The 26,557-nt window shown below is 36.2% G+C and overlaps 1 protein-coding gene across 3 annotated transcripts in view; it reads right to left on the bottom strand.

Moving 5' to 3' along the window:
- RNGTT (RNA guanylyltransferase and 5'-phosphatase) overlaps positions 1-26,557 on the bottom strand; it is a 350,432-nt gene that overhangs the window by 274,870 nt on the left and 49,005 nt on the right. For all 3 annotated transcript variants that reach the window (XM_064360855.1, XM_064360854.1, XM_064360856.1), the window contains 4 exons: positions 22,090-22,165; positions 20,020-20,260; positions 8,218-8,327; positions 6,931-7,032 (listed from right to left, as the gene is read on the bottom strand). In XM_064360855.1, the coding sequence (XP_064216925.1) occupies positions 6,931-7,032; positions 8,218-8,327; positions 20,020-20,260; positions 22,090-22,165 (529 nt within the window). The remainder of the gene's footprint in view (positions 1-6,930; positions 7,033-8,217; positions 8,328-20,019; positions 20,261-22,089; positions 22,166-26,557) is intronic.

The following is a 26,557-nucleotide window of genomic DNA, read 5'->3' as shown; positions in this document are numbered from 1 at the left end:
ACTTCCTAGACTCCAGAACTGTGAAAAATGAATCTATGCTCTTTATAAATCTCAGGTATTTTACTACAGCAGCACAAATGAACTAAGATACTAACTACGATTAAATGACTGAAAACCTTTTCTAAGGAAGCTCTCTGATCTTCCCAAAACATTAAGATTTCAGCTCTAGAAGACTGTTTTCCTCCATAGAAAGCAATATAAGAATAGGAGTACCCACTGAGGTCCAGGCTGAGTTGTAGAGAGAAGAACAGGTAGGAGCCCAGAGTCTTTGCGGGAAAAAAAAAAAAAAACGAAGTGCATTTGGGAAGTAGGTGGGATGTACTACATAAAACATACTTTGCAAAGTTAAGTGAGAACCCTGTGGATCAGAATTAGAGATACTAGGCCTTCTTTTTGACTTCAACTCCTACCAAAACCATACATTTCTCATCTCAAAAATCTTCCATTATTATAAAAGATACTGCAAAGAAATAACGAAACACACTGCTGATCAGTACATTTAAAATAAGCCTTTTGTATATTAACACCCAATACACAGGCAAGGTGGTCACTATCAGCATACTTCCAAGTGGATCATCATAACTCAGTTCCAACCTTAGAAGATACTCTTCAGTCAAAATGAATTTATGATATTAATTCTTCATAGCAAAGTAATAACGGTAACAATGACAACAAAAGAAGTTTTTAAATATGTAGAAATGCTACATTGCCTATAATTTAAAAGTCTTCCAGATTAAGAAAATCAAGCTATACAAATATTAGAAGAAATATGGGAGAATTAATTCTTCTTTAACCTCAGTAAAGTTTAGTTAGAAACCTCAGTATAGTTAGAAAAGAGAGGCTAACTACAAATCAAAATCAAGAGGCAATAAAAATTAATAAATTTGATTTCATAAAAATAATAAAATTTTGTATGTCAAAAAAACAACATGAACAAAGTCAAAAGATAATAGAAAAGAAATAAGGACAGATAATTCACAAAAAAAATAAGTACAGCCATGAGAGGATGCTCGACCTCATTCATAATTAAAACTAGAATGAAATACCATTTCTCACTAATCAGACTGGTGAAAATCTAAAATTTTGCCAACACATTCTGTTAGCAAGGCTATAGGCATTCTCACAAACTGCCTATGGGAATACAATCTGGCACTACCCCTTTGGAGCAAAAACTCATACTATCTAACAAAACTTCGTATACACCTAGCCTTCCACTCAGCAATCCTTCTTTCTAGAAATTGACCCTGAAATTAGACTTTCAACAATATGGGAAGAAAGTCAGCCCAAAGTTATTCATCACAGCATCATCTGCAATTCCAAAATACTATTAACAATCTAAACATCTATATATAGGAGAGCAATTGAATAAACTATGTACTCACACGATGAGTACTATGCAGCTGTAAAAAAAAGAATGAAGATGACATCTGTAAAGTGAAACGCAGTGGTTTCTAGAATATGCTGTTAAATGAAAAAAACAAGGTGAAAAGACTATCTAATTCTAAAATGTATGGTATCTTTCCTATAAGAAAGGGGAAAAAGAAAAGTGCATCTGCTCATCTGTACAAAAATAAATACAAGGGTAAATCAGAAAATGATGAGGCTGGTTATTTAAGTGGGTGGATAGGAATAGAATGAAAAGACAGGAGAAAGGGAAAGGGTTAAATGGAAAGGAGAAAGTAACATTCTCAGAGTATACCACTCTGTAGTTCTGACTTTCAGAATCATGGTAGTGTTTCACACACTCAGAAAAATGAAAAATTAAAATCAACAAAGGATGAGGGCAAACTCAGAATATAAGCAGAAACAAATGAAACTAATTACAAATGAAAACTAACTACACTAAAGGGGTTGGCAGGAAGAGAGAAAATAATTAAGTAACTTTGGAACACAGTACACTTGAACTATATACCCTAAGGCTAAAGTCAGACCAACTGTTCACAAATATTACACTCTATTCAAATGGATTTCTCATAGTGGCTTGGGGTAGCAACTCCAAAACTACTCTATGTGTATTATAGTAAATATTATGGATAATACAAACCAAGTGTCTCCCTGTCAGAGAGAGGAGTTACAAATAGAAAATGAGAAAAACTTCAACAAATCCTATGGTAGTGAATTAGAACTGGAAATATCACTATGAACTCATGATTTTGAAAAAAAAAAAATGTATGCATACAAATACAGACAAAGACAGATACTTAAATAGATATGGGTGTGTATTTATGTATACACACACATATTTCCTAGTTCTATCTTCTGAGAGGGCCTAGAAGCAATGACATCCCAGTACTAACAAGCCCAACTTGTGTGCAGAAATTGATTTCTAGAGAAACAGTTGATTCCAGGGCTGGGGTAGGAAAAGTACAAGCAAGACAAGTCTGCAACATCTAGGGGTGCCAGAAACAAGGAAGTACTCAAAATATGAGGGGGAGATGTCAAAAGACAGGAGTCACTTGATGGGGCTCTTAACATTCAAATGAGACATTTGGAGCAATAAAGTAATTACTAAAATAGATTATAACTCACAGAATATAATATGTGTCTATGAGTCTATACCAATAGGAATAAAAAAAGGAAGAAAATTTAAAAATGAGAAAGAAGGGAAAGTTCTTCCTAACAGCTGAATTCAACTATTCTACTTAGCAAACATAACAGTGGTAATTGCTTCAGGTGAATCATCAATGAATGTTAAAAATAATGGGGAAAAGTATAAGAAATAGGATATTTACATGGTCTCAGAGTATCTCTCCCACATATTCTTAAGTACAAAGGAAAAATAACTGTATCCTGGCAAACATGCCTTTATCAATAAACAAAATAATAATAAATACAAAATAAAAATAAATAAAATAATAAACAGACATAACTTTATCAATCTGGCACACACCAACTAAATCTCTTGCTCAAAGTCAACATCATCACTAACAGGACAATTCAACAGTATGTGCCTCCTGAAATGACACGCAGAATATTACTACTGTGATGTTCTTGCAAGCATGCCCAACTTGAATCATGAGGAAACATCAAACAAACTCAATCTGAGAGACAAGCTACAAGATAGCTGGCCAGTGGTATTCCAAAGTGTCAGAGTCATGAAAGAAAGCCGAAGGAATTATTGCAGAGAAAAAGAAAGGAAGAGACATGGCAACCTAATGAAACACGTGATCCTAGACTGGATCCTGGACCAGAAACAGGACATAATATTCAGATTTTTGGTGAAATCTGAGTAACACTAATAATCAATACATTAGTGTTAATGTCTTGATTTTGGCCATTGTACTGTAATAATATAAGATGTTAACACTTGGGGAATCTGGTTAAGAGCACATGGAAATTCTTTGTACTGTTTTTGGAAGACTTTCTAAATCTGACATAATTCCAAATTAGAAGACTTTTTTAAATGTTTAATTCCTAGAAATCAAAAAATGCAACCAAAAGTATTCAGAGCTAAGAAAAACTAAAGACAGCTTATTTTTTAAAGTATGATTTTATTGAAATACAAGAAACATAATTAATTCTTCCATCAAATAAACTTTCATCTGTTTCTGAGACTACAGCAGCTTAGTCTCCATCAATGCACCTATTACAACTAATAAAATTTCTCACTGTTTCATTTTTAATAACATTTGTATTTCTGTTTATATTACCTGGCTTTACATTTCAGAAACATTCTCTATTCTACAATGTTTTAGAATCCACTAGAGTTTCCTGTCAAAACCACTCCAGGCCAACAGGGGAGAATCACTTGAGGCCAGGAGTTTCAGACCAGCCTGGGCAACATAGCAAAACCTAGTTTATTTAAAAAAAAAAAAAAGCCACCTACTTACTGTTATCTCTAGGCCTTCAGGCCTTGGTCAGGCTAATGCAAAATTCTTACACAATACCTTTTATTTTTAACTGTATCCAGGTTTCCTATTACACTCAATTTCAGAGACCCTTGGTTTAAATATTCTTACTAGATATAACAAATTGCCATTAAATTATGAAATAAAGGTAATAAAAAGAAATCCCACACTCTATCCTGACATAGCTTTAATGACAATGGAGTCCAGGGTTCACAGCTATTAATCAGCTATTCTGATTTCATTGCTTCCAAAACCATTCTACAGCCTCCTCAGGCTCTTTTCACCTTATTCAGTCACAGAAAGTCCCTCTTTCATGCTAACAGACTTAAATTCTACTGAGCAATAGAAAGATTTTGCACTGGTCCACAAACACCTTGCAAAATTTTCTTTCTCCCAGAATAAAGTATCCAAAAACAGAGTAGGTATTCAATAAATACTCAGGAGTTTTCCTTTTGGTTTTGGAGAAGCCTGGTTCTAGGAGAAATTAAATATTTCCATTACCAATCAAAACATCTTAGCCAATTACTTCACAGAAAATTACTTTAGCCAATCATCTAGGGGTCTAAAAATACTGAGACACAGAGAAAGGTGACACAACTACAGAGGAGGAAAAAAAAATCAGTAAAAGTTGGATAGTAGAAACAAGCTACAAATTTTGCAGTATTTATTATTTTGCCCAAGGCTTACCATATACAGCGTGAAGAAAGCAATGCAGAAAGTAAAGAGTATCTAAGGCCAGGAGTGGTGGCTCATGCCCGTATCCTAACACTTTGGGAAGCCAAGGTGGGAGGATCACCACAGCCCAGGATTTCAAGACCAGCCTGAGCTACATGGCAAGACTGTATCTCTACCAAAATTTTAAAAATTAGCTGGGCATAGTGGCACCTATCTGTAATCTCAGCTACTTGAGGCTGAGGTGGGAAGATGGCTTGAGCCCAGGAGGTCGAGGTTGCAGTGAGCAATCGTGCCACTGCACTCTAGCCTAGGCAACAGAGTGAGGACCCTGTCTCAAAAAAATAAAATAAACTTTAACAGAAAGGAAAAAAAAAGAGTACCTAAAATATGAAACTTCTAAGAGGTTAAATTTATGCCTCAATCCCAAATCCTGAGTTCATTTTGTAGTGTAAAGCCTAGAGATAGATACCTTGACCTCACATTTTCCACTCTTTATCCACTTAAAGAGGTAGGTAATAAACCCATTTAAGACATTATTACATATCCACTAAAATACATGTCTCAACAACATCCTTACTACCAATTTAATAGATTCTGAACATAATCTAACCCAACAGAGAGAGAATAGAGAACAGAGAGAGTTCACTATTTTTAGATACAAAATATAATTTTTAGTATTCTGAAAATAAGCAGAAAGGCTAATTTTCATTTATCCATCAAAAACACATATCCACAGGAAAGGGTGCAGAAGGAGTAAATGATCCAAATTATCTGTATATGGATCTATAACTATATCTGTCTTTGTATAACTGCTGCAAGCACACAAGGCACATTTTTTCATTTTATTTCTATACAGTTTGAATTTTGTATTAGGCATTATTATTAATTTTTAAGGCTAGTTCATTATGGAAATTCAAAATAATATGAACAAATAAGCATATAAATATCAAATACTTGTTATTTCACTACTTGAATTAGTACACAAAGAATTAATAATAAAAACTATAGCTGCCATATAACCCAGAGAAAAAGATCAATACCATAATGATGGTATGATAATCTCTAGGTGGTAAAATTTCTTTTATTTTCTTCTTTTTTTAATATTATTTTCTGAATTTTGTCAAATGAATCTGACTTACTTATAAAATAGAGGGGAAAAGTTATTTCCAGCAAAGGCAGATAGTCAAACGAAAATATTTTTACATATTCCCAATAAAAATCAAATATAACAAAATACTTAAACATTCTGGAAAGCATATCACATTAAAATATCATTATATTCACCTAATACTGAAAACAAGTTGTATCTGCTCCGCTTCTTGTCTCCATATATATCTTTTAAGGTAACTACACGTTAAATGTAGATGAAGATGGCACAGTACAAAGAGTATAACTGCCACTTAAGATGTTCAAAAACTCATAAAAATTAAACAGAATCTTTCTTCCAAATAATACTTAAAAGTTAATATATATGTATTTCTAGTTATTCTAAAACATTTTATTATGAAAGTTAATGACTTATATGTTAATATCTGTTAAAATAATATTCCAACTATTTATAACATTTGCTGAATGAATATGTACATATAGCAAAACTGTAATGAATCCAAAAAACATGGATTACAAAAGAAAAAGTAAAATGTTGCTGAGGAAGAATAATATTTCTACTAGTAACTTGACTAGCCTGGGCAACATAAGGAGACCTCATCCTTACGAAAGTTTTAAAAATTAGCCAGGCAGGGTGGCACATTCCCATAATCCCAGCTACTCAGGAGGCTGAGCTACTACTCAGGAGACTGAGGTGAGAGGATTGCTTGAGCCCAGGAGTTCAAGGCTGCAGTGAGCCTTGATGGTGCCACTGCATTCCAGCCTGAGTGACAGAGCAAAACCCTGTCTCAAATTTAAAAAATCTTAAACCTTAGAAATATAAAATTTGAAATTAAGCTTTGTTGTAATAATGCAACAACCTTACAAGTATATAAAGAGAATAAGGCAATTATTCAAAGGAGTAAAATACAGAATGAATCAGAGAGAGTTCATCATTTTTAGATTATAAACTGGCAATTTACCTATTAACTTTGACATGTCCAATATCATTAAAAAAAAGGGGAACAGACATATCAAAAATCATATCATTAAGATAAAAACACTTTCAAACTTAACACCTAGTTATAGATTTATATTTAACTAAGCTCTGAAACCAAAAATTTAGCAGAGTAAGCGATAACTGTATTATATAGCTTAGAATACTAGCAAACCAAAAAATATACAATTTTTTGAAATGTTTATTTTGCTGTCAACATCAGAAAGTCACACTCTCCAGAGTGCAAACTTTCCTAACAACAAAGCAATATTCTTCAAGCATTAGGGTTATTTGTATAATTTTTTTTTTAGAAGTCTAACTTACCGAGTACCATCTGCTTTCCAGCTTACTTTATATAGCTTCAGGTCTAAAAGTTTAATATTTTGCTTGTCCATGGAAACAGGCTGTGCTCCAGGGAATCCAGACCTTAAAGAAGAACTTGGTATTACTATTGTGGCTGGTATTCATACAAAGCAATACACGTCTTAAACCAATCAAATGAATCACACATTTATCACAATGTTCTCCCTATCATGAGATTAATGTCAACTGGAATAACATCTGCTTACACAAAAATACTAAAAAAAGACTATCACTTTCTTGACATTTCAGAATGCAAGTTAACAGAGTTCTAAATTACCACTGCTACAGTGTACTTACTGAGCTAATTCAAAAATATTAGTATACATGATCTAAATAGTAAAGCAGGTATGTTTACAAGTACTGTACTTTAGGAAGAAGTTTAAATCTTGGCTTAATTACCTTACATGATATTCAGACCCCATATTTCTCCAACATGACACTGCCAACCTGACATAATGCAAGGTTGGCAACTTTCTCCTCAAAAGATACCCAGAAGTGACAAAACAGTAGATCAAGATTAAGGTACATGGGCAAGGGTTTACCACAACATTAAAACTGATCTTATTTCTTCATTATTTTCATATTTTAGTTAAAACTACTTCTAGTTGGTTTATCTAGTATTTATATAACAGTACTAAAAGTTCTTTACATTAGGAATTTATGTTAGGAATTTTTAACAGTTAATAATCCTTTTTCCTTATGTTTAACTGTATTACAATTATTTACCACAGATACCAATGATCAGCAGAAATGACCACAGACCAAGACCTCAGAGCAACAGATAAGAGCAATGAATGCTCTCTTGAATCCACTACAAAATGTCTGAAAGATATTTTCAAGTCATGGCAGGGAATACCATAACTTGAATATATTTAAAGCTGATTTTCCCAGATTTCTGATTACAGAAAAACTGGAAAATAAGGCAGATCCAAATTTCACCTCTTCTCTCTTAACAAGTTGAGAGACTAGCTCAAACAATCAGCAGCAGTAGAGTCAAAGACATGAAACAAATACTAGACGGTGAAAAAAAATAATCCTCCATTAATTTAGGAAAATAGGTGAGTCATCTAATTTTGACTCAACTCTCTGGTTATTACATTGATAGTCTTGAAATAACTCTGACACCTTTAAAGAAATCTATTGCAAACATACTAACTTCAAGGAGCCAAGAAAATATGTCAATGCTTCTGTTAATTTTAAGTGTTGCAAAATTATAAATTTTATTCAAAATTTTAAAATATTTATTACCCTTCCCAGCCACAGAATTGATGACACTTCTGCTGTACCTCTCCTAACTTTGGTTGTGTTGTTACTTGAGTTACACCTTTAACAGTAACACCTTCCAAGAAAATAGCGCCCTTTAAAAAAAAGGAAAAACAAGGAAAAGAAAAATATTTTATTAGAGTTCAAATCCATTTACAAAGAAGAGACTGAGAGATAAATCAGTTTGTTTTCACAAATCTTGGCAAGTCAATATATCTAATAAAAATGGTCTGCTGAATAAACTCCCCTAGGATCACTGTACACTAGTTTCCCTAAATCCAGCATATGGTTTTCAATACACATATGTACTCTCCAGGTGCTTCTCAAATCATAACACTAATAATAATTTATCTACCATTTACTGAAAGCCAAGTAGAATGTCTGGCATCTTATAAACATTCTCTCTAATCCTTATCACACTGGAAAATAGATTGTATTATATTTATTTCACAGATGAAAAAATAAGACATAAAGATTTTATGGAAATCAAGCAGTAAAAGACAGAATTTGAACAGGCCTACACTATACCAATCACCAATGGAGAGAAAAGGGAAGGAGTTGTGTCGTTATGAGTGAAATATAGTCAAATATGAGTGAGGGGTTAAACACCAAAACCTATACCTTTGTAAACTAGAATAACAGTGTAGGCAAAGTGACTAAGCCACAGTCACTGGATATATTAACATATTAATAGAACAAAATATTACTCATCATGGAATTTTTAATCTAAACTTTTTAACTCAAAACTACATATTTTGAAATATCACAGCAAAGTAAAGCAGATGGAGAATATCAAACAAATAACGAATATTTCTGGAAATTTTAAAACCTAAAAAAATAGTCTAGATGTATGCTACAGTTCTTTTCAGGTCATAAAAGGGCTGGCATCAGTCTTAAGAAAAATCTATGAAACCATTCTAGCTGTTAATGTAATTAGGGAATAAAAAATATAGTCTACAAGCTACAATGTTCAACCTTCTGGCAAAGACTTGGCAACCTAAGCCACTTGAGAAAGAAAAATGAACACTTAATATTTCATTCACACACATTCTTGTCAAATCTAGAATAATCCTGAATGCTTTTAGCAGACACTAGTCCTACTTACTGTCTCTAATTTTTACCACTTTTTGTACTTAGCTGCCTTCTACTTTGCTTTCCCTAAATAACCATAATTTAAGAATTTCATGAGCCAATGGATCAAAGAGTACTATCCCTCTCCTATTATACCGTTACCTCTCTGTACTAGTCAATGACATTTCTGTTTAAAACCATTTCTATCATTAAGTACAACCACTAAAGAAAGAAAAAAAGAGTATTTTTAAAAGAAAGCTCAACCAGGTAGATGAGGTTTATAACATATTTACTTATTGAGAGTGCTCACATAATTTCAATAGCCTTATAAAATTATCTTATTATGCTAATTTAAAAGAGAACACTTCTTTTTAGAGAGTTCGATATTAAGCATCTTAATTCTGATGGCATTAACAGCATGAGATGTTCTTTTTAAGTTTTACATGAAGAAAGTATCTAGCTTCATTTATCAACATGTATTTCCTATGCAAAGTTAAGAAATTTACACTAATTTCTGAAACGGGCAAAATAAAAAAGCAAAGGCCAAATTAACATAAGTTACAACTAAAAACACAAACATTATTTCTTTTAACAAATAATAAAAAGGACTAATGCATAGAAAATGTGGTCAACATTCAACCAAGCACTTTCCCACAATATCACCACAGAAATATTTTTAAAACATTTCTATAGAGTTGAATAAGGTGAATATCTTTAATTTAGCAGAGCCAATAAATATTGAGCATCAGTACAGATCTAACAACTATTGAGTTTGGTTATAAAAGCTAACCCCGATCATCCAGTAAATGTCTGTCATCCATTTACTGTTCTTGTTCCTTAATCTTTCCTACAATGCATCAACTTCTAACTTCCTCTATTTTCTTCCAGAACAAATATTACTAAGTAAAAAGAAAGGTAGAAGTAAGTCCAATAAAAAAAAGTGTGATACACTTCATACATAAATCATACTTAGTAACTTTAGGCTAACAGAATTTGCTATTTAATGTTACTACAATAGTTTCCTCTGACAAAACACCATTTTTATATCATTCAAAATTATGTAATAACTCCAAGAAAGATCACCACTAAACAGTGGCCAGGTGTGGTGACTAATGACTGTAATCCCAGCACTTTGGGAGGCTGAGTCAGGAGGATTGCTTGAGCCCCAGAGTTCAAGACCAGCCTGGGAAACATAGTGAGACCCGTCTCTACTTATAAAAATAAAAAATAATTAATTTAAAAAATAAATTATAAATAGCAATGTCTTAGATCTGGAACTATTGTGAACATACTATAACTGAATATTAAAGTCACTGACATTTACTTTCACTTTTCAACAAATTACTGTTTGTGAGAAAACAGAAAAATCAAAAGTAAAAAAAAGTATGTTTATAAAAATATATTTCATAGAGTCTACTAGCCTTAAAATTAAAATCTACATGGCTATCACAACAGAAATGAGTGATCCTTTAGATAGAAATTTAGTAAATAATTACAGAAGATGGGGGTAATTTATGTGAGAGCGAGCTGTGTGTGTGTGTGTGTGTGTGTGTGTGTGTTTGTGTCAAGAGAAAATGTACACAAGTATGTATGCACAATAAACGTATTTTCATAATGAGAAAAATACATTCATTGTTTTATTCAAAGAAATAATCTCAGACATCAATTCAAGGAGCAAGCAACATACAAGTAAGTCATACTCTTTTAACTTAGTAATGCATGCGCTCAAAAGATGAATAAAGAAGGTGTCTTAGGAATGTAAAGGGCCAAGCACAGGATAGGACATGTACCACAGTTATAAACTCAAAGATAACTATCAGAATTAACTACAAGGAGTACATTACTTGAATACATAATTATATCAATATAAGTCAGGAAATTAAGACTCCACCTAACAAAAATAAAGTCTCAAACCAAAATACCTTCATTATGTCAAGAAATTAGTCACTCTTAGATTGCCTCTGTTAACTATCTTTAGCTTCAGATAGAAATAAAAGAAAAATGAAAGCTTTTCCAACCATAAATGTAGTAAGTAATTACATCTATGCTTCTCATCCCTGTCAACCACAGATCAACTACTGCTGACACCATCCACAATTCAACTTTCCAGTCCCCTTTCTTCTCTGATGGTTTTGTTCTCACTGCTTTAAAGCCCCTTTTCCTGGTTCATCTTATCAATATTCACCTTCCCAAAGAGTTCCATGGAAGCCCTGGAATTCCTTTTTCATAAATAACCTTCCCCTATCACCTCAGCCTTTTTCTTGAACACCCTATACCCTGTGTCTCAACTAAAAGCTAGCTCTCCCCAGGGAGACCACTTCATTTTAAAGCTACTTATTCTCCCACTGCCCAAGATCCATGGCAGTAGTATAAAGAACTATTCTATCTCCTCACTGCTTCCCTAATCTCTTTCAAAAGACCCCCTTCTGTTTACTCTAATTCTCTTCAGCTATACCACTCAGCTGTGGTAAAGCAGACATCCACCGTGGTTGCTGGCATAACAATTCTCTTTAAGAGCTGTCCTCCCCACCCACAAAGATGGGGCCTAAGCCATATTATGTGACATTACAAGATAACATCCTACTGCAGCAAAGTTAATGGGAGCATGAATAACCCCTAATTCAATCTGAAGCCATCAGATTCTCTCTCCTGGTAATTTGGAATTGGGATTCAGAGGCTGGCAGTGAGTCTCTGAATATGGCTAAAATTGTAACAGATTATCTTAGAAGCTTTGAGACAGTTAATAATCTCCCAGGAAAATGAGGAATCAAAAAGAGCCAGTCTTGAGACAGAGACAATGAGAAGACTGATACAAATAAAGGGACAAAAGCAGAGATATTAAGAAGAAATAGCAGAAACTAGGTTCTAGGTAACTTTCCAGGTCCAAGTTCCAATACTATCCTAAAATCTGGCTATACTCCAGTGCCTGAATTCTACCAATTTACTCATGAATAAGTACCCTTACTATTTAAGCTAATTTAAGTTATCTTCTGCTACTTGCAGCCAGAGAGTCTAAACTGGTGAAACTCTCTATCCTTTGTGTATTGAAAAATAATGCCCTACTTTTATCAAAAAAAAAAAAGTTGGTCTTTCTCACTATTGTAACTTCTATCATTCTATTGGTAACATCAACATCCATTGAAATAACTCAACCTATCATACAACCTTTACAGTTCACTCATTTCATTTTCAATGACCCTCATCTTTGTCCAACTGAAACATCCTGCTCCACAGCCATACCATAATCATTTCAAAGCATTCTACCTTTTGAATCAATTCAACTCACATTGATTGAAAATATGATCAACATTCAACCAAGCACTTTGAGTGCTGACAGCATTTTAAAACCAACATGTCGCTCTAACTTTTATAAACTCTTTCACTCTCACTATGCCCACTTTTCAACTTCACCAAGACTAAAAGTCCCTTCATTTCTCCCTTTACACATTCTAATGGCACCCTCATCCTGACCTTACTTCCTATTCAGCCTACAACCTATAGCTGATTACTTCAATTATTTTTCCCCTGATATCCTCAGAGCCCCTTACCCTCCTGTCCTTCATCACACCCATATTAAATTTCTCCAACCTTGTCAACCTACTCTTAATCTTCTCCACTCCCACACATAGACAGCTAAAACTTATTGAGGGGGAAAAAAAAAATCACATCCCAATTACATCTCCAGTGCTAAGAATGATATTTTCCTCCTATTGCTGAAGACCTATTATCCAACAATCGCCCTTGACCTCCATTCCCTTTCACCTCCTCAGAAGTTTCTCTAACATTTATTCCCCAAATACTTACTTTCAACTTCATTGACTTCACTAGCTCCTTATCCACACGAATAAATATGCTTGAATTTATCCCACACTAAAAAGCCTTTTCTGACTATGCCTGTATCAATTACCCTTCTTCTCCCTTTTCTATCATAATCAAGCCACTTGAATGAATAGTTTATAGTAGTGTGCAGAAAAGGGTTAACATAACACAAGTGCTTGCTAAGTTGGCCCCTGAATGGCACCTGAGAACTTGACTTTTGGAGTGTTCTCAGTCAACTGATAAGGATGGTTCACCAAACCTAGATTACTTGTGACAACAATACAGTTTATGGTGAATAAATTTTTTTCCTCCTGGGATCCTGGAATTTTGGTACATGCTAGGCAGAGAGTGTCTACGTGACCAGCCATCAATAAAACTCTCGAGCAGTGAGAGTTTAATGAGCTTCTGCGGGCAGAAACATCACAAATACATTGTTGCAGGAACACTGAGCTTGAGATGACCCCTCATGAGCAAGAGAGAGCATAAGAAAGCCTGCACATGAACTCCCCCAGACTCTACTTGTGATCTTGAGATGACCCCTCATGAGCAAGAGAGAGCATAAGAAAGCCTGCACATGAACTCCCCCAGACTCTTATGATCCAGCCGTATATCCTTAGTACACTGCTGTACAAATCTGAGTTATGAGTATAACCATATGCTAAGTCCTAAGTTCTTCTAGTAAATCTCCAAAAGTGAAGGTGGTACAGGGAACCACTAACACAACTCTATCTCCACCTTCTTACCTTCCATTAGCTTCTTAAAATTGCCAGTCTGACCCAGCCCTACCGCACCAAAGAAAATAATTCTCAGATAAATACTTTCTGTCCTTACTGAATTTTGTCCTCTCTGTGATATCATACTGTTAAGTCGCTCTGTTTATGTTATGTTACTTCTAAACTCTCTCTCATATTTTACATTTCTTTTGTCTTTTCATGCTGCATGCTGGAAGGATTTCCTAGCTAGATCCTCCAGCTTGATAATTTCATTCTACTACTCACCCCACATATGCACAGAAAGAATAACCAAAAAGTAGAAAGCAACTGGCTTGAGAATGAAGATATTTTGCCTTTTAACACTATATACTCCTAGACGTTTGCATTTATATTTTATAAAAAAAAAAAAAACTCTAATCTTTAAGTCATCTGTGTATGTTTTAAAGTTAAATAAATAAATAGATAAGTAAATAGGGAAAAATTCTTCTAAGACGAAAATGCCAGTGGTAGTATGAAAGTTGAAGGATTATAAGTTGTTTCTTTCGTTTTCTAACTTTCTTTAATAAACTAAAGATTAATGTTCTTTAATCTTTAATATATTACTTATATGAGTAAAATATTTAATAATTTTAGGATTTACTAATTATGGTTTGAAAAAAGAAAAAACTACCAAAATGCTACATAAGGTTTTAGAATTTTTTTTTTCCTAATTCGGCCTTTGGAGGTATAAGCACAAACATTCTCAAAAATCACCATCTCATAACAGTTAGAAATCAAGCCTAATTGCTTTCTCCAAAAAGAGAGAAGAAGGTTTCTGCTTTTGTCAATGGTAAGTTAGTTTATTTAGACTTTTTTTTTTTTTTTGAGACAGCCTATCACTCTGTCACCTAAGCTGAAGTACAGTGACATGATCACAGCTCACTGCAGCCTCAACCTCCCAGGCTCAAGCAATCCTCCCACCTCAGCCTCATAAGTAACTGAGACTACAAGCACACACCACCACACCTGGCTAATTTTTTAATTTTTTGTAAATACGAGGTCTCACTATGTTGCCCAGGCTAGTCTCAAACTCCTGAGCTCAAGCCATCCTTCTACCTCAGCCTCCCAAAGTGCTCAGATTACAGGTGTGAGCAAATGCACCCAGCCTAATTAGACTAACTTTATAGGTACAAGAAAAAGCTGAACAAAATGTTAAAGAATTCATTTGAATACCTCAGAGAATTAGAAGGCAATAAGGCAGGCCGGATGTGGTGACTCACACCTGTAATACCAGCACTTTGGGAGACTGAGGGGGAGGGGGGTGCGATCATTTGATGTCAGGAGTTTGAGACCAGCCTAACCAACATGGTGAAACCCTGTCTCTACTAAAATGCAAAAATTAGCTGAGCATTGGTGTCAGGTGCCTGTAATCTCAGTTACTTGGGAGGATGAGGCAGGAGAATTACTTGAACCTGAGCTGAGATCGTGCCACTACGCTCCAGCCTGGGCAACAGAGTGAGATTCCCTTAAAAAAAAAAAGAAAAAAGAAAGAAAGAAAGGCAATAAGGACTTAGCCAAAATCTCAAGAGGGAAGGGAAGCCCAGAAAGGTGAGCTAGACATCTCCTACAGCTTTTCCCATCTGGGACTCTCCTCTACAGGCACTGTTTCAAAAATAGTAGCTAAGACACTAAGAAACCGAACAGAAATTTCAGCAATATTGCAAGAATGGGAAATAAAAACTGGAGTTACAGGTCATCAAGTAAGAGGAGTCTAGTTTAATTCCCCACACTTTCAGTCAAGATCCTCAAAGGCTGTACTCTAAGAATAAGAGTGAAGCAAAAATAGACCAGTCCCCCAAACCTAAAGTCTAATTTCTAACAGCTCAATCCTTAATTAAGACATTATTCTGCTCCTAACTCTCTACAGGAGCAAAAGTAAATCCCCTCGAAGGAAAAATAACATGATCAGAGCCTCAAATTATTTCCACAATTTTTCATAAACTACATCTAGTATTTAATTAAAAAATACTAAAATATGAAAAAAAAACCCTATAATTGACTAGATATCAAAAGGACATGAGAAGAAAAAAAAGTTCCACAGGAGACCTACATATAAGTTTTATTTTTTATTTGACACAGGCTTTTAAAAAACTGGGATTAATATTTTCAAAATCTGAAATAAGATGAAGAGAACTGAAGATAATTTTTTAAAAAATCAAATGGAAATTCCAGGAGTGAAAGTAAAATAACTAAAATTAAGTAGTCAATGGATGAGTTTAACAGCAGCTTAGACAAAGCTTAATGAGGACATTAGTAAAGGCCAAGATAGGTCAGAAGAAAATCTCCAAGCTAGGTGAGGCACAGTGGCTCAGGCCTGTAATCCCAGCACTTTGGGAGGCCAAGGCAGGTGGATCACCTGAGGTCAGGAGACCCCACACAAGTCTGGCTAACATGGTAAAACCCTGTATCTACTAAAAATACAAAAACTGACCAGGTGTGGTAGCATGGGCCTGTAGTCCCAGCTACTCAGGAGGCAGAGGCAGTTGAATCGCTTGAACCCAGGAGGCAGAGGTTGCAATGAGCCAAGATTGTACCACTGCACTCCAGCCTGAGCCACAGAGGGAGACTCTGTCTCAAAAAAAAAAAAAGAAAAAGAAAAAAAAGAAAATGTATAAACTAAAAAACAAACAAAAGGATAAACATATGGAAAAGAACACAGGAGATAGTTTTTAAATTTTTTTTTTTTTTTAGGCCAGGCACGGTGGCTCACGCCTGTAATCCTAGCACTCTGGGAGGCCAAGGCAGGGGGATCATCTCAGGTCAGGAGTTTGAGACCAGCTTGGCCAACATGGTGAAACTCAGTCTCTACAAAAATTGCAAAAATTAGCTGGGTGTGGTGGTGCACGCCTGTAATCCTAGCTACTCCGGAGGCTGAGGCAGGAGAATCACTTGAACCCAGGAGGGCAGAGGTTTTGGTGAGCCAAGATCACAACACTGCACTCCAGCCTGGGTGACAGAGCAAGACTCTGTTTCCAAAAAAAAAAAACTTTTTTTAAGGCTTACTGGTATTAGGTTGAGCTCTAGAAGAAAGAATGGATCTGAAACAATACTTGAAAAGATAACAGTCAAAAATTGTCTAAAACGAACTGGGAAAACAAATCCAACCACATATTTAGGAATCCCTACAAACACCACGCAGAATAAATACAAAGAAAACCACAAGTAGAAATATCATGGTAAAACTGCTGAAAATCCAAAACAATAAGAAAGTACCTTCAAAGAAGCAACTTCTAAACAGAAAGAAATTCTGGCATGAAATATTCAAAGTGCCGGAAAAAAAATAACTGTCAAGCACTCCAGTTTTTTTTTTTTGGAGTCTCACTCTATTGCCCAGGTTGGAGTGCAGTAGCACGATCTTAGCTCACTGCAACCTCAGCCTCCCGGGTTCAAGCAATTCTCCTGCCTTAACCTCCCAAGCAGCTGGAATTACAGGCACCCACCACTATACCCAGCTAATTTTCTGTATTTTCAGTAGAGACAAGGTTTCACCATGTTGGCCAGGATGGTCTCAAACTCCTGGCCTTGTGATTCGCCCACCTTGGCTTCCCAAAGCGCTGGGATTATAGGCATGAGTCACCACACTCAGCCAAGTACGCTGATTTTCATACTCAGAAGAAACATTCCTCAAAATGATGTCAAAAAAGACAATTTCACACAAATACTAAAAGAACGCACCACAACACACCCACATGGAAGGAAATACTACATGAAGCTCTTCAGTTAGAAGGAAAACTATCCAAAATGGAACCACAAAAATACATGAAAGAATGAAGAGCAGTAGAAAAGGGAAATATGTGGGTATATCTAACCAGTATTAACTGTATAAAAATGCCATGGCCAGGCATTGTGGCACACACCTGTAGTCACAGCTACTCAGGAGGCTGAGATGAGAGGATAGCTTGAGCCCAGAAGTTCAAAGTATAGTGAGCTAAAATTACACCACTGCACTCCAGCCTGGATCAGAGTGAGATAACTGTCTCTTAAAAAAGAAAAGTCTCATGGGGTTTAAAATATACACAGAATTTAACACACAATACCAAAAAAGACAGGAAGAAGTAAATGGAATAAAAGGTTGTAAAATTCTTGGCCAAGTACAGTGATTCAGCTCACACCTATGATCTTACTACTTTGGGAAGCTAAGACAGCAAGATTACTTGAGGCCAGGAGTTGAAGACCATCCCTGCCAACATAGCAAGACATTGTCTCTACAAAAAAATAATAAAATTATCAGCGTATAATACAGATGGCACAGATATGTAATCCTAGATACTTGGGAGGCTGAGGTGAGAGGATCCCTTGAGCCCAGGGGTCTAAAGCTGCAATGAGCTATGAACAAGCCACTGTACTCCAGTCTGGGTGACAGAGTGAGACCCTGTCTCAAAAAATAAATATATAAGATTTTCGCATTGTCTAAAAAATGACAAAAGTACTAACATATATCAGCCTTTAAAAAGTCAAAGATGTATAATGAAATCTTGAGTAACTAATAAAAAAAAACAGTAAAAGAATGTATAGTTAACAAGCAATGGGTTGCGGTGATAGAAGAATAAAAGCAACCACAAAGAAGACAAGAAAGGAACATACCACCAGTGGTACAAAAAAACAGCAAGACAATTTGAATCTAATCTTTACATGAAATGTACATGGACTAAATCATAAGGCAAAAACTGTTGTCTGAATAAATGAAACCCAGCAAGATGTTTGTAAGAGATACACTGTAGTAGTCCCAGTAACTCGAGAGGTTGAGGTAGAAGGATCACTGAACCCAGGAAGGTCAAGGCTGGGCTGCCACTAGTGAGCCATAATCATGCCACCACACTCCAACCTGGGCAACAGAGTTGAGACCCTGTCTCCAAAAACAGACAAATAAATAAAACTTATATTTTATGCTACGCTGCTGATTGAAGTTTCCTTAGAATATGATTGTTATTTTTCCAGGTATGTGACTCCATAATTTCAGGTATCTAAATCCAGGAAACAAAAATTAGACTAAAACAATACATTATTTTTGAAATTATTTCTATGTTTCAAAGCAATTTACACTTTTCAGTGTCCTTATAGTCTTGAAATTTAAAATGTGTAAATGCAATTAAAACAATGTTTTTCATTTTAAGCCAAAAATAACTTAGATGGTTTATATAAACAAAGTATTAATTTCCTTGCCTGTGAACCACTGTCTATTAATAAATGAGTTGCAGTGTATACTACTCAACCATAATATACCATAAACCTTAACAATTTCCTTAACACAATTACCTCCATACTTTCCCTAACTTTTCCCTTTGGCCTATACGATATACTTGTGTGTGTACAAGTTCAATCAGTACTTTTCCTCTCAGCAGTTCCCCTATCCCCCAGGAAAAGAAGATAACTCCTCATATTTATGGTTAGCCCTTTTATTTCTATAAGATTATTAAAGGTTGTCTAGAGAAGAACTGAGTCTTCTTGATTTAATTTTATAGAAGGCATGAAAACATCACCCATGAAGGGGGATACAGAATTCACATGTAAAGTTATTTTAACTATATGACAATTTTGTAAAGCATTAGTAAAAATATTCACTAGGTATTTAGTTGAAATCTCACAATACTTTGTAAAGAAATAGTGAGTTCTCAATCTAATATCCAAAAGTTCTTTGGTTTCCCTAAAAAACAAAAACAGGAGAAATTCACATAATTTTTCTCTTTGAAAAGACAGACTCGTGACTATTAAGAATCTTTAGAGGCCAGGCACAGTGGCTCACACCAGTAATCTCAACACTTTGGGAGGCCAAGGTAGAAGGATCACTTGAGCCCAGGAGTTCAAATTCAAACTGGGCAACAAAGTGAGACCCTTCTCTACAGAAAATGTAAAAATTAAAAATTAGCCAGGCATGGTGGCAGGTGCCTGCAGTCCCAGCTACTTAGGAGGCTGGGGTGGGAGGATCGCTTAAGCCGAGGAGATCAAGGCTGCCACCGTACTCCAGCCTGGGCAACAGAGCAAAATCTTGTCTCAAAAAAAAAAAAAAAAACTCTTTTTAGAAAGAGCTAGGATGAATCAATTGACAAGCCTCGCTAAAGAAACACAGCCAATATTCCATTTTCATAAATCTCAGTAAGCTTGCAGAAGAAGAAATAAAACCTACTATAATATTTTTAAACATTACCAGTTTTAACCGTTCTTTTCTCCTTTTGCCAAAAGAAGCACTTGACCCAGGTTCTGATTCCTTCTTCCCATCCTCATCCTCATCTTCATCTTCATCATCCTCAAAACACCAATCTGGCAACAGAGGTGGGGGTGGTGCTTCCTCTATGTCACCATATCGACGAAAAAGTTCCTTCAAATAATCACCCTTATAGATTCCTGGTGGTCTGGCTTGGGCAAAAGTAGCAACTGCTGCTTCGATACTACGGGAAACAAACATCGTGCAATTTCCTCACTATCCTCCATTTACGCAGGCTTATCAAAAACTCACTTATTATATTCAAGGCTCCCTATACAGTAAAATAGAAGTTTGTAAAATGGACAAATCACAATCCTCACCCTCAAGTCATTCAATCTATTAAGGGACAAATTCATTCTGGAAAGGTTTTAATATAAGGTATTCTGAAAATTCTGAAATTCTAAAAGTAAATTGCTATGAGTGTACAGTAGAAGGCTGGATAGGGTCAGTGAAGAATTTAAATAAAGTATTGAAGGTTGAGGTCTGACTCTGCAAGAAAAAAATCAGTCAAAAAAATAATGTGAGCAAAAGTAAAAAGCATATTGATTTTACAGGAACTTTCAACAGATCCAGGCACTAAGAATCCAGATCACCAAAAAGAGGGTAAGCATAGGCTGCATCTGACATAGGAACCTGGGGTCACTGTGGACAGTATCTGAATGATCAGAGCTGGAAAATACACACAGTATAGAACCACCAACAATGCATACTGCAAAATGCAAAATCATATGTGTACTTCACCTGATTATATTCAAAAAAGGACCAACTGTGTGAAAGCCTTTGTAAACATAAATAATGACGTTCCATCAGTCAACAAGAAAATTCAGTAATATATTCTCTTAAGAATATCAGGTAACTAAAGTCGTAATCTCTCAGGATCTGAAAACACACTTCAAGAATAACAGATGTTCTTGTTTCCTACAGTTTGTGTTAGAGGAAGTAAAAAAGAAAAAAAAAACAAAAAAAGAATAACAGATGCTCAATAAAGACATGCTGATTGGCTTAAATGGAGTAATGCTCTCCCAAAAATACTTCCTTTGTATATCATTATAAACTTTTCCTGGTAGTCAACAGCTATAAAAAAGCTATTGGTTGAGTGTCCCTAGTCCAAAAATCTGAATCCTAAATGTTCCTAAACCCAAAACTTTTGAGCATTGATGGGAAGCTCAAAGGAGATGCTCATTAGATCATTTCTGATTTTGTATATTCAGATTAGGGATGCTCAACTGGTAAGTATAATGCAAATATTCCAAAATGTGAAAAAAATCCAAAACACATCTACTCCCAAGCATTTCAGATAAGGGATGCATTACCTGTATTTAAAAGGTAAAGAACAATAATAGTAATTTCCAAAGCCAGATACAAACACACAATATTGAAAGAATTTGTCTCTGATAGGAAAAAAATCTGAAAAAGTAAAAACATAGTTTATGAAATTTATAAGCACTCAAAGTGTTATGCTAGTTAATACAAAACACCTGGCTGGGTATGGTGGGCTGGGTGTGATTACATGCCTGTAATCCCAACATTTTGGGAGTCCAAAGGCAGAGGATCACTTGAGCCCAGGAATTCAATACCAGCTTGGGTAACACAGGGAGACCTCGTCACTAGACAAAAAAAAAAAAAAGAAAAAATTAGCCAGGCATGGATGGCACACACTTGTGGTCCCAGCTACTTGCAAGGCTGAGGTAGGAGGACTGCTTGACCCCAAGAGGTGAAGGTTGCAATAAGCCATGATCACACCACTACACTCCAGCCTGGATGACAGAGGAAACTTTGTCTTAAAAAAAAAAAACAAAAAACCCACATACATACAGACACAGACACACAGACACCCCCCGCCCCAGGTAATAGTAATATAAAGATCAACCATATCTAAAATGAAAAGCAGTTCAAATTATATTAATCATGAGTTCACCAAAAACTTGACAATACAAAATTCTGCAACTAAAATAACAATAAATAATTTTATTACAAAATACATCTTCAATCATTATAACAAGATACAAATACCTCCAATCCATTTTCTCCACCAAAAAGGCACATATGAGGAAACCAGTGCGATTGAAGCCATGAGTACAATGAACACCTAGAAAATAAAGTAGCTTTGGTTTAAAATTAATAAAACACTTCAGAGGCCACATTTACTTTAAAATTCCAACCTGCAATCAAAACATTTCAGCTAGTTTACAAAATAATTACATTTTTTTGAAAAACTTAAAACACCTCCTATAACTTGATAACTTGTCAGTTTAAATTGCTTAGAACCTAATTTATTGCTAGCTAGAAGTTTAAGTGTAATATATTGGTTTATTGATTTAAAACTGTCTCTGTTTAACAATTTCTCCTAAAACTAGAAGATTCCAAGCATTTTAAATAAAGAGTATCTTCATCAAACACACAACTCAAAAGGACACATAAAACACATACATACAAGATCCTTCTAATCCTCAAACTTTAAATAAATTTCTCTAGTAGAAAAAAAACAGTCCTCTTCATGATCAATGGCATACATGTGCATGACACTCAAATCATATTTTTTATACTCCAGAAACTAGAACAGAGCAAATAAACTAATAGAAATATAAATTCATATAGGGTGTGATACTAATTAGATATAATCAACAAAAGGGGCTAACTAAAGAAAATAATTAACTGATAGATACATAGTACAATAAAAATAAAGTCACCTTGAAGCTCTCTAGAAACCAAACAGCTGTATTTTCAAGTTAGGTTATAATCTTTCAAAATAAACTTTTAGAAGAAAGAAACCAACTGAGAAAGGAAATTTATTTTCTTAAACTCTTTTTCAGAACATACTTAAGATCATTTTAACTACTGGTAAGGTTTGGCTCTGTGTCCCCACCCATATCTCATCTCAATTTGTAATCCCCACAATCTCCATGAGGGAGGGATCTGGTGGGAGGTAACTGAATCATGGAGGTGGTTTCTCCTCTGCTGTTCTTCTGATAGTGAGTTCTCAGGAGATCTGATGGTTTTCTAAGTGTCTGACAGTTCCTCCTTCACAAGCTCTCTCTCTCCTCTCCATGTAAGACGTGCGTACTTCACCTTCCACCATGATCATAAGTTTTCTGTGGCCTCTCCAGGCATGCAGAACTGAGTCAATTAAACCTTTTTCCTTTATAAATTACCCAGTCTCAAGTAGTATCTTTACAGCACTGTGAAAACGAACTAGCACAACTACTTTGAAAATAGTAATTAAAACACGACAATATTGCTGAGTCTCCTACAGTCCTCAAAATGAAACTTTTCCTGTTATTTTCATTTAGTTAAAGGATATCCTGATATTTAAGCTGTATCTTTTTTTTTTTTTTTTGAGACAGGATCTCACTCTGTCACCCAAGCTAGAGTTCAGTGACACAATCAGGGTTCACCACAGCCTTGACCTCCTAAGCTCAAGTGATTCTCCCACCTCAGTCTCCAGAATAGCTGGAAGTAGAGGCTCACACCACCGTACCCAGCTAAAAAAAAAATTTTTTATTTTTTATTTTTTGGTAGAGACAGGGTCTCACTATGTTGCCCAGGCTGGTCTCAAACTCATGGGCTCATGCAGTCCTCTCACCTCAGCCTCCCAAAGTACTGGGATTACAGGCATGAGCCACAGCCTGTATCTTGCCCAGCCTGTATCTTTCTAACATTACCTTCTACAAATTATTCTTCTCTGTCTATATAGATCATACTTATAGAGTGCAACTAAGATCAAATATAGAAATAAACTAGCTAGATTTATAAAACTTCTAGAAGAAAATACAGGAGTAAATGTTTGCAAACTTAGAGTAGAAAAGGTTTCTTAGACAAAACACAAAAAGCATGTAATGAAGACAAATACTGATAAATTAGACTACTTCAAAATAGTAAGAGTTTGCTCTTTGAAAGACATCATTAAAAAAAGGAAAAGGAGTTCTGGGCAAGATGGTCAACTACCCGCAGCTGAAAAACACCTCTTCTATGAAAAGGAACCAAAATATCAAGTAAAGCACCATACTTTGAACCACCAAAAACTTGACAATACAAAATTTTGTAACTCTGAACAGATCTTTTGAGCGAAAACACTGAAAGCCAACAGAGAGGCAATGCAGACAGAGTGCTGAAGTGGGAGGAAGCGAGGTGAAGCGCTTGGAGTAACAAGGCACCAGGACTGGCCCCCAGTTCTGGTTTGGACCTAAGGGAGGGGTGAGTGAAGGAACCCCGGGCACCACACTCCCACCATGGTCCTCTGTGATCCTAGCTACAAGATCCTACCCATGAGCCCCATAGACCACGGTGCAGCTGCAGCAAAACACCACCATAGGGCCCATCCCCCAAGGCTCTCCAGCTTGTACTGACTGGCTGCAGCTCCTGCTCTCTGCTGGGCAAAGAGAGTAAAACTGCCATTGCCATAGGACCAGAGTGTATCAGATCTACATGCCCCTATGCCTGCCAGCTCTCCCAAGACTACCTGCCTGGCTGCTTCTGCAAAAGGGTGCCCACACAACAGCCTCTACTTCCCTGCCTTAGTGTTCTGCTGGCAGCCTGGGAGCAATTCATCACTCTCAGCACAGACAGTACCTGACCCCAAGGGGTCAGAGGACAAATGTGCAGGCATGGTCCCAACTCCCCAGGACTCAAGCACATTGCCCAGGAGTATTGAGCTGAGATCTGTAGCCTGAACTTAGGCAGGAAAGGAGCCCTCACTCTCAGAACACAGAAGAATGTGGCATGGAAACTGGGCATCCCTCTTCTCAGAAGATGAGTGCAGGGTGGGCGTGGCCTGACAGCCAGCCAAAGTTTCTTCCCCAGGATGCCCTGTGGCCTGGAACATCCGAAGCGACTCAACAAACTGGGTATGCAGGGCTTTTGAGACAAGCCTGGCTGGTCCGATTGGGCCTGCTCCTAGAACAGAAATCAGAAAGAGGCCAAAGAGGTCAGGAAATACAAGTTGTGAGGGCCACACAGTTATCCGCTGGGCTGCAAACCCTAGTCCATGGTCACTATGCCAGCTACACACACACGGTGCCACTTCCCTGCCTGAGGATCCACCACCCTTGACCCACTGCATGACCAGACCACCTGCAGATGTACCCCATGACCCACTCTGACTGACAAGCACTAGGGACTGGTAGGTCCCTAAGGAGTTTCAGGTCTCCTGGTAACCTAACTATTGGCTTGAATCATACCTAAGGGAGCAGGAAGAGAAGCCCACCAAAGTCCTGCTTAGAGCAAAGGAAACACAAGACAGTGCCAGTAGTTGAGGGGGATGCCACCAAGGCTTAAGAACAGACTTGGAGAGAAAGTCATCTCCTAACTCCTTCCTCCTCTCCCCAAGCACTGCTGAGGACACAACCAAATAAGGGGGCATGTGTAGCTGAGTAAGAGCCTATCTGTCCTTACTCAGAACATAAGAGCCCTTACGTTTAAGCACCAACTGCAGCTTGAATTAATTACACCGCCAAACAAAAGTACACTGCTTCAACATGCAAAGCCTGTGAAACCCTCGCAGAAAGCTATCTACAACCTAGGAACCCACACAGAGACTTGGTCCTCAGAAAGCACCCAGAAATGAAGCCAACTGACTGTACACATCATACACCACAGTCAAACCCTCAAGGGAAAATAATACATAAAAACAAAAAGCCCCGTTCAATCAATAGTAAATTCAAAAAGAAAAAGAAGCACCAGTTCCCTCAGATGAGAAGTAATCAGTGCAAGAACTCTGGCAATTCAAAAAGTTAGAGCGTTTTCTTACTTCCAAAGGATTGCATATACTCCCTGGCAATGGATCCCATCCAGATTGAAATGTCTAAAATTACAGACACAGAAAGAATATGGATGGCAAGGAAGCTCAACAAGACCCAAGAGAAGGCTGAACCCCAATCTAAGGAAGCCAGAAAAACAATCCAAGATTAGAAATATAACAGCAATACTAAGGAAGAATCAATCTGAAATTCTAGAATTGAAAAATTCACCACAGAAATTTCAAAATACAATTAAAAGCCTTAACAACAGACTATACCAAGCAGAAGAAAGAATCTCAGAGCTTGAAGACCAATCCTGTGAAGCAACTGAGTCAGACAAAAATAAAGAAAAAGAATCTTCAACAAATGAACAAAGCCTCTAAGAAATACGGGATTACATAAAGTGGCAAAACCTACAACACACTGGTATTCCTGAGAAAAGAGAGTAAGCAACATGAAAAACATATGTGAGGATATAATCCACAAAAATGTCTCCAAAGTTGCTAGAGAGGTCAACATGCTAATATAAGAAATTCAGAAAACCCCTGTGAGGTACTACACAAAACAATCATCACCAAAGCACAGTCATCAGACTTTCCAAGGTCAATGTAAAAGAAAAAAATCTTAAAGGCAACTAGAAAAAGAGTCATATCACCTATAAAAAGAACCCCATCGGGCTAATAGCAGACTTCTCAGTAAAAACCTTAAAAGCCAGAAGAGACTGGGGGCCTATATTTAGCATCCTA

The sequence above is a fragment of the Aotus nancymaae genome, unplaced genomic scaffold (genome assembly GCF_030222135.1).
Source record: "Aotus nancymaae isolate 86718 unplaced genomic scaffold, 86718_ANA_hifiasm-v0.15.2.pri h1tg000040l, whole genome shotgun sequence".
NCBI lineage: Eukaryota > Metazoa > Chordata > Mammalia > Primates > Aotidae > Aotus > Aotus nancymaae.
This window is presented reverse-complemented; position numbering and strand designations above follow the sequence as displayed.